General features: G+C 34.8%; 2 protein-coding genes across 9 annotated transcripts in view; one reads left to right on the top strand and one right to left on the bottom strand.

The window, feature by feature from the left end:
* Positions 1-223: 223 nt before the first annotated feature.
* On the top strand, positions 224-3,400 carry LOC126874783 (CXXC-type zinc finger protein 1-like). The gene is made up of 6 exons (XM_050637204.1): positions 224-409; positions 609-730; positions 809-899; positions 964-1,184; positions 1,259-1,835; positions 2,296-3,400. The coding sequence occupies exons 1-6, from the start codon at positions 380-382 to the stop codon at positions 2,806-2,808; spliced, it is 1,554 nt and encodes a 517-aa protein (XP_050493161.1). The 5' UTR covers positions 224-379; the 3' UTR covers positions 2,809-3,400.
* Positions 3,309-17,764, bottom strand: part of LOC126874766 (plasma membrane calcium-transporting ATPase 3) — a 90,378-nt gene continuing 75,922 nt past the window's right edge. For 5 of the 8 annotated variants that reach the window (XM_050637146.1, XM_050637147.1, XM_050637149.1 and 2 more), the window contains one exon: positions 3,309-13,704. In XM_050637146.1, coding sequence (XP_050493103.1) covers positions 13,480-13,704 — 225 coding nt within the window. In that variant the 3' untranslated portion in view covers positions 3,309-13,479. The remainder of the gene's footprint in view (positions 13,705-17,764) is intronic. The other 3 variants (XR_007692999.1, XR_007693001.1, XM_050637152.1) reach the window with 2 other exon arrangements.

The following is a 17,764-nucleotide window of genomic DNA, read 5'->3' as shown; positions in this document are numbered from 1 at the left end:
AAATACGGATTGGCATACAAATCCACAGTCTAATTATATATTATACATTTTATACTCGATAGAATACATTATTTTATTATATGGAAAAACAGGTAAATAATATTATAGAAAGATATTTATGAATATGATTGCGCGTTCTTCTATTTTAAAGATATGTTTTCATCAAAAAGATGATAATGCTAATGCTGTAATTGATCTTTAACGAAGTTGTTAAATTACGTACCAGAGAAAGTTGAACACCACTGCAGTAGTTATTCTGTCATGGTGGTAGTGTTCTTTTGTGTTCCGTTAAAAATGAAATTTTCTGCATTTTAGAGATTATAAAGACATTCTAAATAATAAATTCTGTAAATATCGTGCTCAATAATAATCTACAACCATGAGTGATAAAAGGCAACAGAATTTATCGGTACGTACTCGTAGGACAATATATATATTTATGATAATTTTAAGATACCCATTTTTCGGAGTATGTAAGTTTAGTATTAAGAAAAACAAATTTAAATCTATTAAGTTTAAAATTTTGAATAAACATGCTCCATTTACTATCTTTTTAAACTAATTTTTACAAAATTCCATTATTGCTAAATAAAGATTCTATTTTACAGAAAGAAGAAATAGCAAAACAGTTTATGTTGCCAGAGAGAAAAAGCAAAATTGCTACTTTATTGAAACAGGATGGACAAGCATATTGTATTTGCAGAAGTTCTGATAGCTCGCGTTTTATGATGTAAAGTGTAAACATAAATTATTCATTGTTTATCACCTAATGCAAATCAATGCTGAATGAAATTTATATTAATTTCAGAGGATGCGATGCATGTGAAGAATGGTATCATGGTGACTGCATAAATATAACAGAGAAAGATGCCAAGCATATAAAACAGTTCTTTTGTATTGTAGGAATTACTTATTTTTAGTGAGCCATTTGTATTAGGTTGTACTAATCGAATATATTTTTAGCGTTGCAGAGAAGAGGATCCGACTCTAATAACACGTTACAAACCTCGAAGAACAGATCAAGAAGATCGTAAATACAAGAAACATAAAGAGAAAGAAAGAGCACATCGATACGAGTATGATGCACCTTGGGATCCTACAGCAGTAAAGAAATCGTCTAAACGTTGTGGAGAATGTACAGGTTGTGTGAGAACAGAAAATTGTGGAAAATGCGATGCATGCAGGTAATCATAACATGAATATAAACAAAAAAACTCTTAATTAGTTCTATCCTCACTAATAATCATTTAATTTTTAGACATTTAAAAAAATTTGGGCCATCAGTTAGATTGAAGCTCAGATGTATACAGAGAACTTGCAGAGTGTTAGGTGATCCATTGAAACCATCAAAGAGCTTCAACAAAAGCTCAAAATTTATTAAGAAACGGAAAAGAGACTCTAGTAATGAAAGGAATGAACATTTGGAAGTACCACGACACTGTTATGGACCCGCTTGTACGAAACAATCTCGACCAGGTAGTAAATATTGCTCAGACGAGTGTGGCTTGAAATTAGCAACTAACAGGATTTACCAAGTGCTACCTCAACGGATTCAAGAATGGTCATTGACGCCATGTATAGCAGAGCAGAATAATAGAAGACAATTAGAAACAGTTAGGAAACAGCAGCAAGACGTTCGAAGAATACTTCAGGAGCTGGATAAGAGGCACGCAGAGTTGGACAGAATTATCGAACGCGCCAAGCACGCGATGATTGATCCTCAGACAGAAGTGGATGACAACGACGACACAGAAATGAGCATGTATTGCATTACTTGCGGCCATGAGATTCATTCGAGGACTGCTATCAAGCATATGGAAAAGTGTTTCAATAAGGTATACTCAAAGAACACATAGTGCGTACTATAGAGCTAAAAAGAAATCTTGCTTATGATCCAGCATTGCTACATTGTTTTATTTGTATGTACATTACCATGTATAAGTATACTGATACTTGGTGGTATCAAAAGATTGATAGTTTTATTATATTTTCAACATTGTGATAGAAGAATGTTTTTCTAATTCTTTACTTTACTTCTTAATTTAATTCTTTACTTCTTACCATAATGGATCAAGTATTCTGTTAAATTGAAACTGAAACAAGGAATATAACTGCATCAATCAAGTTCCATGTTTATCTCTAATATATAGCCGACACATCCTAAAATCTATATAACTTTTAGAATGTGGTTTGAAATACATATTTCAATCATTCTAAGATGTCTACAACTTTTTTTCAGCTCCATACAATCTACCCTTTGATCTTTTTATTAAATTATATGTATTTATTTTTCAGTACGAATCTCAAGCATCCTTCGGTTCAATCTTCAAAACTCGTATTGAAGGACAAGTAATGTTCTGTGACTTTTACAATCCTGTGAATCGAACTTATTGCAAAAGGTTAAGGGTTCTTTGCCCCGAACACTGCAAAGATCCAAAGATCAGTGAAACCGAAGTGTGTGGTTGTCCGTTGGTTACAAACGTGTTTGACACGACTGGTGAATTTTGTCGAGCGCCAAAGAAGAGCTGCGTGAAGCATTACGTCTGGGAAAAGTTGAGACGAGCAGAAATTGACATGGAGAGGGTGAGACAGTGGTTGAAAATAGACGAACTTGTCGAACAGGAGAGGCAAATTAGAGCGAATATGGCTACTCGGGCTGGTGTCTTGGCTTTAATGCTTCATTCTACATATAATCATGAATTAATGGAACAAATGACGCAAGAACAAAACAGAGAACAGCTAGAAGCTATGGAAGAGGAACTGCAGCGAAGGTACGGCTTGCTCCAAAAGGAGCACACCGCAGAATAATGATTGTTCTTGCTATAAATGGTGTCTTGTAGCTGATGGTATGTTGAATTTTATAACATATCTCCATGATGTGTTCAATATCGTATTTATAATAATATATTGTACAGAGTAATATTATTAATAGCGAAAAATAGGAACGTATAACGTTTAGCAAATAAGATTCGTGGTTCGGAATGATCTAGAATAAATGATAAATTTGTAAAATAGTTATTGTTAAGAATTATGAAAAAATCTTCTTGGATGAGTTGAAGAAATATGATTACTCGATTATTGAGATTTAATTGGGAATGAAATTATTCATAATGAAAAGGAAAAGATTATTAGAAATTATTGTTAGAAATATAAAAGATGGAGATGCTCGGTTCAATGAAACTTTTGCAATAATAATATTATAGTTGACTCGCTTAATAATAAAATTAACGATTTACAAGTTAGAGAAACAAAGGGCGTATAGTTACAAAAAAAGAAGCTGCAAAAAAAATAGAAAAATTGCCTCTGGATCGACTTTGTATAATTGTGTATTTCTCTTTATTTATAACGTTCAATTAAACTTTTGTAAATTCAAATTTATAATATAATTTTTCATTATCTATTTTAGTGTTCACAATATATCATTTCACATTATATGATTGCACATGTGAAACAAATCAATAACTCGTTATATGAAACATAATTCCAACGTTTCTAAAATTTACCACACTTTAACTTCAATAAATATATTACTTGCTTAATTTTAACCAGTTAAGTTCCGACTCGTCGCTAGAAAGGATACTCTCTCAAAATACTTCTGAATTACAACAAGTTTCCAATCATAACACAGGATATTACATATTCTGGCACAATACAACTCTTCAATTTTTATTACTGCATGTATATACATATAGATATATATGTATATATATTCTGAATATCAGTAACGCATACATATTCTGAACACACATATATATATATTTATATATATATATATGTATATATATTTATACATGTCACTTCTTTCCTTCGTATCTTTTTATGCTGCTTGGTATGTTTTTGAGGCAAACTGTGAGAATTAAAACACACTCTCTCTCGTTTTCTCTGGGCATCTGTATCGGCAATAACCCATTGACAATGGAATAAACTTCGAATATCCTCCAAAAACGCTTTGGATGAAACTCGCTATAAATAACTAGCTTAATATATTTAGTGTTTTGCCAAGTGTTGCGCTCAATATAGTTGCAAAAAACAATCTGCATAACTCCTAGGATTCGTACTTGGGAATGAAGGCTTATTTACCAAAAAATTTAGTTCTTTTTATAATTTCATTCACCACTTTCTTCTTCATTTTTTTATTTTCTTATGTCATTTATCAGTAAATTAGTATTATAACAGTGTCCAATGTCTCCTCACTATATGTATACGCATTTAGTATTCTTTTAAATGATCTATGAGTTAACTTTATCTTTTTTTCTCTTGTTTCCTTTCTTATCCTTTTTTTTTGTTCTTTTTCCTTTTCTTTACACGCAAAGACATGCACGCACTTTTTTTCATGAACTTACTCGCAAACTGAATGTGCATTTTCTGACACACTGTCATTATCCGCCACCGGCTTTCGTGATCGGCGAAACGGCGATCGATAGCCTGGAAATCCAGTAAATTGAGAAAACGATGGAAATATAATCAATGTATACGTACGTATTTTTGTTCTTTTCTGTTTTACTTTATAATCTTTCAGCTCTGAGCGCGCGCACGACGTAGCTAGGATTTTCTTTTTACGTATAATTTATAAACGACGAGACACAACTAAGCTGCCGAAAGAAATCGTCTCTTCCGCTAGCTCAATGGTATTATTATTATTATTATTATTACTTTTTTTGTATACTTTTTAATACTCTTTTTTTTCTCTTTTGTCTTTCTAATTACTCTTGACGATCGTCGAGACTTGGTCCCAACCGCAATGGTGAGTTTTCTCGTGTCGCTCTGGATCCATTAATAACTAGATTGCGGATGTTTATGCAAATTCATATCTTTCTAAATATGAATAAAGAAATGGAACTTAAAATAGAGACTTGTTCCGTTTTCTAAATATCATTACTAGACTGCGGATTTCTATACATAAAATTTTCTGAACATATACAACTGGAGAAATGTAACCTAAGTGAAAATTTATTTCATCTACTAAATACAATAAATACTCTATTTTGGATATTTTATAGATTTTTACATATAATATGTACTCTGTGCATTTCTACACCCTTAAATTTGCTATAAATGCATAAAAATTCGCAATCTAATCATAATTTTGATGCTTTCACTTTGAATATATTACATATTCTTGCATGCTATATACATTGTGTGCATTTTTCCAACCTTAAATTTCTCATAAATGCATAAAAATCCGCAGTCTGCTAATAACGATCGATCATGGACTCGAAATTCCAGCCGTTTCTCGGTCCTCACGACGGAAGCCGCATTCTTTTCAAACATTTTTCTGACGAAATTATGCGAATCTGTAATTTTTTTCGAAAATGTTTAAATACATATATTTAAATATATATGTTTAACCCTCAACTGGTATCGTTGCAGTAGAGTACATTCTTATTTGTCAAGTATTTTAATTTGTTTAAACATTTATGTCTGAGGCGATAAAAATAATTAATGATACTTTTTCTCCAATAAATTTATATTTTAATATTGAGTACCGTAAACTTGTAGTCACCTATATTACCCAAGGATAACAGTTAAGAGCTAAATTAAATTAAAAATAAAAAATTAAGCGACCAAATTTGCCGCGTGTATGGTTTATGTAACAAATTCGTTTGTCGTTTGGTATTAAATTTCGAATCTCTTTCATTAAATAATTTAAAGTATGTAAAAATATACATATTAGAATTTTTTAACAAAGCAAAACAAATTTTAAGTTAGATAATCTATTTCCAAAGGATAATGGACCAAAATTTACTTAATAAATTTATACATATATATGTATAATTAACCTAACTTATCTTCAGAAGATAATAGAGCAAAATTTAATTAAAATCTAGTAGCTAAAAATGAATCTTAAGTAATTAAAAATGAAAAAGTAATGATTTTTAGCGAAAGAACTTATTACACAACATAATAAATTAAAAATTAATAATTATCGTCATTTATGACATATAGAATTTCGACTTCTGCATTTGAGATTTCGACAACTTCGATTTTGTTCTTCGTTCGAATCTGTACCAAATTTGGAAAACGATCATAACCTATAAAAGAATCGATTTTGTTTTCTGTATTTCTTTAGTTAATTACTTGTTTATTTTTCAAAAGGATAATCATGGAAAGCGATTCGAAGGATAGTCGACGTTTCAAAAAGAGTACAGCTAGGTCCGATCGATCGACAATCGATTTGTTCGCGATCGATAATCGGACGCGAAAACGGCGGGAGATGGATGCAGAGAACAATGATTGTTTGCCTAATGGCTGCAAAGATAATGACGAAGGCGCGACAGTGTCGGCGAAATTGAACAGTTTACAGAGGTTATCCTTTCTTTTTTGTATATATCTCGTAAATAATCTTGTACTTTAATTACTGAAATGAGACGACAAGATTTTCTTTTCTAAACAACGGGGCGGGAATAAACGTCGCTAGATGTGTAAAATATAATTATTCGATAGATCCGCATAGTTTTTTTTTAAATACAAGTTTCGACGCGTCTAAAGTAGCTCTTTTTTTCAACTTTTTACTCTTTTTCCCTCAAGAAAGTTCGTCACGGTTCTATGGGATCCTTCTTTCCCTCTTAACACGAAGAAGAAAATTCGCCGCTGCTTCGAGCGCGATAACGATCGATCCAGCAGTAAGATATTGCAGCACTCGTACGTATCACTGGTATCGATCTTTCAAATCGTCTCGCATCGTTCACTCTCTCTCTTTTTGTTTATTGCTTATAGTACAAGGACGCGATTAACGCTATTCAACTTTTTTTATTTTTCCTTTTTTTTACGTCATTAGACGTGAAATCAACCTCTCCGACAGCATGAGTCGAGTTTTACCAACCTCTTTTTAATTCTTTCTACAAAAAATTCATGTACAGCGAAAGCTGGATAAGTGTGCGGCACGATATACTCCGTATTTCGTCATTATCCCCCCCTCTCTCGAATTTCTTTCTCTTTCCTTTTTACTGTCTTTTTTGAAGTTTGGTCTCGACCAATAGATCAGCATTTTTCAACCAATGTACCGCGAGAATTTTGAAAACATGCAATATCTAATTATTTAGTCAGGGGCACTGACCTCTTCTCCTTTAGATTATCAAATAAAAATATACTGACAGCCAAAACAATAGTCGCCCAGTGTGAATATCCTGTCTTGAACCAAATATAATATATCTTTTGGTGTTCCGCAGAATTTTACTAATTAATTCATGCCTTAGTATTAGTTTGTTAAGGATTAGATAAAAAAGGTTGAAAATTGTTGCAATGGAAAATACATCCGTCTATTAGATAAATGCAAGTTCGTGTTTCTTTTTCTCGAACACTTATTCAACTTTAACTGTATCATATTGGAAAAGTCCTAATAATTAAGTTACGTTAGGTATGTTTTTTAGGTTAAAAGGAAAGGAAATAGATAATCAGTAGAGGAAAGAAAATCTCGATGCACGGTGTCTGGAGATGCATAACGCGATTATTATCGAACAATGGCGGAGCGTAAAATCAAGAGAAATTACAGTGTACGTTAAATGCCATTACGAAAGTGTCAACATCCGGCGTCTCGATACCGCAGGCAGTGGCACGTTTCGATTCTATACGATAGACCGGAGATACCAGATTCGAAAACAGAATTTTTGTGGCTATGCAACCATCGATCGACAGAAATTCTCCCAACTATTTGAAAATACTCAGCACATTTCCTTCTTTTCTCCTTCTTCTTTCGGTATATCGTGAAATGATATTACAAATGGTACAATATTAGCAATATTACCACGTGAATTCGTAATTCGAAATTTTCGTTTGCGCATGGGCCACAAATCTCTTTCTCCAACAAGATTAATTCTTTCGCAAACCAATATCAATCAATATCTATTGTGAAGTCGATATTGAGACTCAATTATCGTTATCATTATCATCATCATCGTCGTCGTCGTTATTATCACTAATATTATTATTATTATTATTGATTCAACAAGGACAGAAGACAACGGTTAACAATAAATTCTGTGTAAGAATATTTAAATGCCGCAAAAGGATTAACCTTGCAATCTGGAAATACCGACGGAAACAATTTGATCGGCGATGGGGACGACGATCTCCGGTTTAGTCAAATCTACGAGAAAGTTTGCGTCACGGGCCACCGGAAGTCGCCCCCCCCCTCTCGCTGTTCCTCTAACTCTCTGATACAGTGATAAATAAACCGCGGATTTTTATGCAATTATAAGAAATTTAAAGATACAAAAATGCATAGAATGTATAGAATGTATAGTATAAAGAAGTATATCTAATATCCAAGGTATAATAGCCTTTATAACATTTAATAAGTAAAAGAAATTTCTGTCTAGGTCCTACTCATTTAATTGTATCTCTTGAACATATGAATTTGCATAAAAATCCGCTGTCTAGTGATTAGGTTTACTTTACAAGGATATACAAGTGTTTTCTGGCTACTCGTCTCCACCGAGTTCCTTTAAACAAAAACGAACAAAATCATCGGATTGCTTGATCAATCTATAGGACCATTATCATGATCGTGATCTAATCAATAATAATATATATTTACAACAAAAACAAATGACATAAATATGTAAAAAGATTGAAAAAAGGAAAAAATACTATAAAAAGTAAGTAAATGATTGAGAATTATTTTATACGCCAAACATAACCTATACATATAAGAAAAATTTTGAGCATGATAAATGCCCCTAGAGATCGATGACCGATTAAAGGCGCGAGAATACTATTGTATGTATATATATAGTATATATATAGCATATATATATAGTATATTTACATCGTTAGGTGAAGACAGCTCGATCTCGTTACAGGATCGATAATCAGTTCGAAGCACGAGATGGGAAACGACGTTTACGGATCGATGCAATATCATACCGCTGCACGAACATGATTTTTCTCACTTTCATCGTGTCGATTAAGTTCACACTTTATATTCTATCCTCTTCTTCTTTTATTCATCCTCTTCTGTCTTTTATTCCATCTTCTTTTCTTCTTGCTCGTAGCAACGTCGAAAGGAAACACAAAAGGTATAGAGACGTCCCCGGAGCAGAGTGGCCGATTTTACAAGGATTCGCACCGGTGACGATCGTCGCGAGGTATATACAAGGACAGTTTCTCTTTCATCAACTTCGATGCTACGAGAACTCAACTATATATTTTGTCTCAAGAATGGCCTCGAATAAAACCTTACACACGAGCAGCTTCTATGCCGGAATATCAAGCTGACCACAGTCAGCTGACCATATTTTTCTCTTCTCGTACTTTTATCTCGTTCGTTCTCCCCCCCCCCCCCCCCCCCCTCCCCCTTCCTTACTCTTCTCATAAACACGCGACTCGTCCGATAACATCGGTCTGTATCGAGAGAGGACAGCATTTTTGCTCGTTTCATTTTATAACAATACTATTTACTCTCATTCTGTATTGGATATCGAAACTACACGATTTGTTCCTCCTTTTTTTTTTGCTTTCCGTGTACGACATTAGTTTTTTTATACTCTACACAATCTTAAATAGTCGCGAAATGCGTTTAAATATAGAGTACAGAGTAAGAACAATCGGAGCGTATAAAGATGCTTAATGCAGTTTAGGGACGGGACAAGAGTGACGAGTCGAGTTTCGTTCATCTTCTATTTTTTTTGCATTTTTGTTCATCGTTTTTATCTCGGTATTTTTTGTTCTCTTCGAGTTCCACTCGGATGATCGTGCGATCTCGACGGCGGGCAAGAAGAACGTAAAAAGGTATACAACGAGGATGACAATAGGGTGAGAAAACGGCAATAACGAGAACGGTGATCCGAGCATGCAGAAACTTCGATAACAGCAAGATATCGATAACCTGTATGTGTGTGTGTGTATTTTTTTCCATTTCTCATTGATTCTCGATTTTTTCGTATCTTTTTTTTAAGAGGATGTTCAATGCCCACTTTTAACGACAACCGTAATTATAACAATCGACACTAACATTTTTTCGTCGTTCGGCTTTATCTTTTTTTAATCTCCCGCTGTTGCGGATTTTCCAAATTTACGGAATTAATTGCGGGCAATATTTTCACCATTCGTAAGACGCGATCGTGTCTATCAAAGTCTGCGTGAAATTAGTAGCGATCATTCCTTTCCCTTTTTCCCTTTCTTTTTTTAAGGATAAGTTTCCATGAAATATGTTATTCTGTTTCCATTTTCGTTCTTTACATTTCTAAGTTTTGACTAAAAAAATCAAAAGACAGAGAAAGTAGAGACAATACACATAGGCGTGCATGAGTATCAGTGGCAAGGATAAGAAAACTAGGGCTGGAGACATAGAGGAGCGAATAAAATTAGACAGCACATAGAGGTAACAGTCAGAGTGATAGAAACGGATTGTAAAAACCAAGTAAACAGAGATAAAGATGGAAACTTAACGATAATAATAATAATAATAATTTTAACGATAATAATAATAGTAATAAAAAAATTCATGGTAGATATCAATATTGGTTTTCTTTCTTTTTTACAGAAAAAGATTAGAAACAATTGTGAGGGGGAGAATGACGATGTAGGTGACTAATCATGAGACAAACATAGTACACGATGACGGCGAGGACGACGACGACGACGACGACGTCGGCGACGATAGCATCGTTGTATATATATATATACGTATATGTGTGTGTACCGTTTACAGATATCCATAAGAATAGCGCGTCTTTATAACTGGCAGTGTAAGGCATAGAGTGCTTAAGACTAGAATACGGTGCATGTAAATAGGCCTTGTAAAGCCTTTTCATCTTTTTTTTCACTTTTTTCTCTCTTTCGAAACTAAGTCCTATGATTTATTTTTTTTCATTTTCCAAACGGACCTAAGAAAAAATTTGTCCGCGTGAACGCAACACGACGAATTAACGAGCTTCCGTGACTCGAGCGCGCGCAAAAAGCAAACCACCGTCGTACCCCGTATACAAGGGGAATACCCATCGTCCATCTTTGTTTTCACGTTTCCCCCGCCATACCCCTCCGCCCGCGCTCTTTTTTTTTAACATCAGCACACACACACACATCGAACGAACTTTTTAGAAAGCTACATGTACATATTTCAAACGAATATATATATATATATATTAAATATACATGTATATAATGTCCATATATACATATATATTATAAGCATATATATATCGGCTACTGACTTCATGGAGACTTGGTAAACACACATTACGTTTTTCTTATTATTTTTTCCCCATTTTTCTTCTTATTTGGCAGCGGTTCCCATAATGTAGTTCTTTTCTTATCTTTCTTTCTCAGTTAACTAAAAACGCATAATGTATTGTACTCGGTTTGGAGTGAATATCGATTATCGATATTAATTGTAATCCAATGGCGCAAGAATACTGATTTTTGCATTAACGAAAAGAAGTTTGTCCCTCTAGCGACGTACACGATTATCGATCCGTGCTGTCGAAGATCGCGGGCACAATCGAACAGCATCGGACAATGGAGGTGTCATTCAAGATATATATATATATATATCGATCAGAATTTCGACCGATGGTCGATACACGCACACTTCGTTCTCGATTGAAATCGATAGGTCCTGAGAATAATTACAGTATAGCCACGTGAAGTAAAATTAGGAAAGAGGAAAATATGTAAATGTTTAAAAAAAAAGTAAGTGAATACATATGCGTGTTAGATTCGCGGCGAATTTCAAAACTGCATGGCCAGACACGTTCTTTTATGTTGTTCATATATATATATATATGCATATATAAATATATACGCATGCTTCGGCGAGCAGAGAACACAAAAAAAGGTGTCTCGTTGAAAAAACGTGTTTAATAATTCTTTCTCTTTTGGGTGGATCGTAGCTATATATTTATTACTAAAAGTACATGCAGGTTTTCGTACCGTGGCGTGATTAACGTCTTTACTATCAGGATCTTTGTATCGATTTAAGCGTAATAATGGCAATGTCGTGGCATTCGTTTCCCATTTGTTCAACCTTTTTTGGTTTCCCCATTTTTTACTTTTGTTATAATATTCTTACTGTTAATCTCCCATTTCTTTCAATTACGCGGACGTAACAAAGAAGAATCGGTGCGACAAATTATCTTTTTTTTTCATTCCATCACCTCATTTCCCTTTTGCGATTTTTTTTCGCTTTTCTTCTTTCTTATCCATCATGAAATCTCGTTTTACACACGAAGTAAGGCTAAAAGACAATGCGCAGTTCTTTTTATATTTTTCCATTTTTTTTCTTAAACTTTGTTTTTCGGTAAGGCACCCCCAGTGCTGAGTATATTCACGGAAGTATTTAGCAATACAAACTAGTGACTAGATCATGTTTAAGTCACGCGAGGAAGAGAGACAAAGATAGCAGCGAATATAATAAAGAACAGAGAAAGAAGAAAACAAGAAGAACAATAGTACAGTGAATACGTATTGTGCGAGGCAGAAATAGAAAGAGAGATTAGGAAGGGAAACGATAGATAGGAGCAAAAGGAAGCCAATGAAAAACAGAATGACGTACGACGAAGGGAGCGAAGAAAAGTCAAGAGTAGGAAATTGACCAACAGCGACACGAGACTCCAAACAAAAAGAAAGGAAAATCCGTTTTCCCAGCAGACGCGATCTTAAGCGAGTCCCATGTCGCGTCGATGGAAACAGTTTCTTTCGAGCTAACTTTGTTCGTTTTCGTATTTCTTCCCCTGTTCTCTCCACCTCTGCTACAATTTCATGCGGTGCAATTTTATTATAGGAGAAAAGAATGAAAAAAAGGAAAAAGTACCACGTAATATCGTAGGAGAGGGTGGCGATGGGACGAAAACGACGTAACAAAGAATGAAACGGATGAAACTGAAAAAAAGACCGAATATTCGGTGAGAGAAAGTGATAGATGCGCAGAGAGCGAGGGAAATAAGGAAAAATGAAGGAAACGTAAGTAACAACTAAACAGAGGAAAGGCAGTGGTGCGTTACTTTGGTATTTTATAATTGGTGTTTCGCACGGATCAACTGAGATGTCCGCGGCAACGTATCGTGGGCAGAAGGTCATCGTCATCGTGTTTTTATATCTTCCATTTCATAGCTTTTTTCCTTCTCTTCTCCCAGACTGAACACGGCATGACCGACATACGATAAAATCGTCCGTTCTACTATAATCGACCGCCGATAACAAAGCACGAACAGAGAGAGAAAATGACGAGGACCTAACTCGCGAACACGATTTTTTTTTATTGTTTCATTCGACTTCGTTTGACTAGGTTAGGAATACGATCCCCTTTCTTCCTTTGTTGTCCAGGAAGATCAATGCACACGATTTTCGTCCTGTTTTTTTCATTTTTGTTTGTTTCTTTTTTTTTCCAAACGCGCTGGCCACGAGAAAAACAAGGATGAGGATGATCAATTTTTCGTCGTGTTTTACACATCGTCAGAGAGGATCGAACATAACACACAGCTTGATGAAGACTGTCGTCGTCGTGATGGCTGCTGAGATCCACGCCATACTTCTCCTGTTCTAAACGGCGGTTTCGGTGTGACTGTGACTCGACAGCCTTTCCACGTCTATCTCGGGTATGGTCAGCTCGTCTGGGTTGTTGTCGGCGTATTCGATGCTGCTCGTCTGCGAGAGCCGCTTACTTAAGGACGACTGTTTTCTCAGTACCTCCGCCAATGTAGTGGTGCTGTGCTCGCTCGTGTAGCGCGCGTCTAGGCCCTGCCGAAATGCGTTCACTACGCGGATCTGTAACCGGAAACCTTTCTGTCAATACAGAGCCTTCGTATCCCTGGCTATGCCACGAGCTTTGGGAGAAATACACCGTTAGATAAATCCACTTAGGTAGTCGAGGTTGATCCTCTATCCCATTATACCCATCGACATTCTTTTCGTTTCTCCTTTATGCTTTCAATCCTAACAAATTTCCTTTATTTCGTTTGAATCTGAGAAGAAAACTAGTAAGAGTACTTACAAAATCAAATGATCCCTAATAACACTAATTTCCCCTAGATTTAAGTTTATATTCTTTTTTTCAAAAGATCAACGATATCACTTCTTCCTTGGATTTTGAGACATCGAATGTCGAGGGGAAAAATGCATGTGGCTCAAAAGCAACAGTAAGTGACCAACGCTGGAAAGCAGGATTTTTTTAACAAGTCACGGGAACAAGTAGTGTCTAGGTATTTTTTAGTTAAATCGTTATTTGACGGATATGATGATCAACCTCCGCAGAAACAGATTAGGGAACAGTTATGTAGATATATATAAATATAATTATGTGTATGTATAAAGAGACAGAAAGCAGCGGCCACACGAATTACTAGAAGAACTAGCGGGGCGTTGATACCCTGCACGGCAAGGCAATAATTAGACAACAGAATTTGAAGAGCGACGTCGATGGTATCCAGAAATCATAGGTTAAAAATACTTCCTTAGTAACAGATTAATCTGCTCACAAAATTTTCTTAATCTAACTTCTTCTTTCTTCTTATCTTCCCTGTTTCTTCCAACAGAATAATTAATTCCACGACCCATAGACGTCAGCACCTCAAATTATACTTGCAATGTCACGCAACACCACATGCACCTGTCGATCGTGGAGTCCTCCACTGTATCTCGTTTCCATATTCCATTTTGGTAACAAGATCGACTATTGCTTCAGACAACGCGCGATCATCGATGCAGGAAGCGGATATGCGAGGCTGAAAAGCGTCTTCACCTCCAGCTTACGTTAAGCGTAATCTCAACTATGTCTATATCAGAGATCCCTCTGTTTGAAAAAAGTGGCAAAAAAACAAAAATCGTTGAGTCCTTTATAAAGCTATTCTAAACAAAGCCAACACAGATACTACGTTTTTGGCAAAAAACACACTGTCCAAAAGTATACGCGTCTTGAGGCTGGTAGGACGCTTTTAATATCAATATAGCGATAGAAAAAAAAGAAAGAAAATTGGAATTCCACGCATATACACTTGCATCGTTTGGTGAGCTGTAATACAGCGTGACAGATTGCATACTGCAAGAACTTAGCATGCATTGGCGTAGTATCACGTAACCGATGAACATTGCTATATCCAAATCAGCCAAAAAATTTACCCCCGGATGGAAAAAGAACAACCCCCATCTGAAAACACCCGCGAAAGGTAACTTGTTTATTTTATTATTTTTCTCGATATAAATATATCACAATATATTCTATATATATATATAACAGTAATATCAAATATATATATATATACACATAGAATAAATCTCTCTTTCTTTTTTTTCTTCCTTCCTTTCTTGCATTTTCATGGAGGTGGCAGGAAAATGTGTCGCGTTAATGATTCACTGTGTATATTATAATTCATTTTTTCTAGATTCTCTTTTTTCTTAAATCATTTCTGATTGCTTTTTTTTATTGTTGTTTGACAGAAAACATTGAGGGAATACTTACACGATGCGCCGTGGAGAGAGGTCCCCTAACCAGGCAGACAGTCAGACTCTTTAACCTGGTCGAATATCCGGTTTAGATAATGTGTTTCTCTGGTACTTTAAACATGCATGCTATACCACGCAATGCGCTCTGCTGATCAACGATTCTCCCCTCCACAGGGAGACAACGATCATCCCATTGAATTTGTGTTTTTCAGTTTGTCATTTTTCTTTTTTTTCGATTTTTCAGTTCTAAGCAGCTCACAGGTCAGTACACATGGTCTGGTGATTCCCCGCTTCACGAACGAAGCGTCTGCCCTCTTTACTCTCATTACTGAATTACGTAGACGCCCGCTCATAATTATATATAGAGAGAGACACGCTAGTAAGGTTAAATTTACCCTTTTTGAAGTTGGTACAAAAATAGCAGTGAGATAAGAAGAAGATTAATTCTTGTCTCTTTTTGATTGTTGCAAAAGCTTGAAGGAATTGGTATGTTGGTAAAGTACGCAAACTTATCGATAGCTGATAAGTAATGACGAAATGGAGGGAAGTCGCATCAATCGTGCCGCTAAGATCAGCCAGAGTGTACAAACTTATTACAAAACAGAGAGAGAAGGTGAATGGTGGCAAAGAGAAGTAAAGAAGGATCTTTCAATCAGTTCAAAAAGAAACCGTAACACGTCTTTGAAGATCATCAGAGAGGTACTAAAATCAATCATATATCGCTCGATTACATTATGTTATTCAACAACAAAAAAAAAAAAAAAAAAAAGAAAATATTAATTGACCCTGACTTGGAGAATTATTTATGAGCTAACAAAAATTCTATCTGATACTCTACAAAGGTGAATCTTCGCTTCTCTATTTTGACGATCGATCGATATCGAGTATCCAGAGAAAAAAATAATTCTTTGTATAATTCGACTGTAGAAACTGTCTTGTAAGCTAATCATAGCGTTAAACTTTCAGAAAAAGAGTGTCACTTTTAAGGATCCTTCACAGGACAGCCAACTTGCATGAATAAAGATATCCAGTATTGCAAAGGAGTACATATAAATCGCACACCGCTTTGCCAGGGACTGTAATTTGAAAGTATTTGTGGATCTGTGTTCTATACATAACGACCGGAAATACGTTCACTTAGGAAAAATGTAATTATATTAAATGTATTATAAAACACGTGGTATAGTTGTAATGCATGGAACATTAATAACGTGCCTGCGAACACGACGTGGATCGTGTGAATAAAAGTATGAATCATGAAAAAATGTGAATGTGGTATGTAGTAGTACATTGACTTTCGTTTGAAAGTTTCTATTGGCCAACTTCTGCGGCCATATTGTAAGCGACACTTGAAGTTAATATTCGATCGAAGTACATTGGTTCAGTCAACTTTATCATAGTGACCATTTTCTGTAAACAAAATAGTAGAATCGACAAAAGAGATGATGAAGTTACGCGAACCACGTCGTATCATAAATGCAATCAAAGGTATGGTACTATTTGCTTGCATGTAAGCATAGTTAGCCGAAAGGTCAGCAAAATGTTTGTGAAGTACAAAGAAGATGAGCCCTTGAGGTTATCAGGGCAGCAAATGGTACTGATTAAATAACAGATTTTTAATTCAGATCTATTCAAAAGGATGGACAAATGTCCTGTGAAATTAGGGGAAATATCCCTGTTAAGCAATAAAAGAAAGATCTCGATCGAGCTATGTCCATTATCAATAAATGTCGCAACAAAGAATTTCATTTCGATGAAAAATTTTCGATTATATTCGATTATCTCATTTTCATAATTATTTTAATAATTTTTAATAAATTTGTTTGTTACTAAAAGCAAATTCTAAAATATTATTTTAGATCTTACTAGATCTTGTTTCCAGAGAATATTTAGTAGTATTTCAAATTTAATAATGTTCATAGTTCTAGCTATTTCTGGTATATTAATGAATTGTATTTTTATCTTAGGTTTATTAAATATTGTCTTTTATCGAAACGAGAAAGACCGATTGATTTATCGCAATTTCTATAATTTTCGAAGACTTGGAAAAAACAGGGTAAAATCGTGAGATACGAAGTAACAGAGCGCAAAAATGCAGCGTGCCACTGAAAAGGTTAAGAGGAATTCTTTGTTATCGATCTATCGATAAACAATAGTAAGTTCTCGACACCAGTGATGATCTCTGATGGAACTCTTTTCACAAAATATAGTGATATTTTGTGAAATCCCCAAAATTATAATAGTATCTTAGTGATAATAGTTTTAGTAACAATTATTTTTTCATGTAAGTAGTATTTAACGTGCGTAGTGATTAACAAAGTTGTCATTAGTTAATTTAAAATAAAGCTATTGCTATATATATTTACTATAATGAACAAATATAGTA

This window comes from Bombus huntii, chromosome 16 (genome assembly GCF_024542735.1).
Source record: "Bombus huntii isolate Logan2020A chromosome 16, iyBomHunt1.1, whole genome shotgun sequence".
NCBI lineage: Eukaryota > Metazoa > Arthropoda > Insecta > Hymenoptera > Apidae > Bombus > Bombus huntii.
This window is presented reverse-complemented; position numbering and strand designations above follow the sequence as displayed.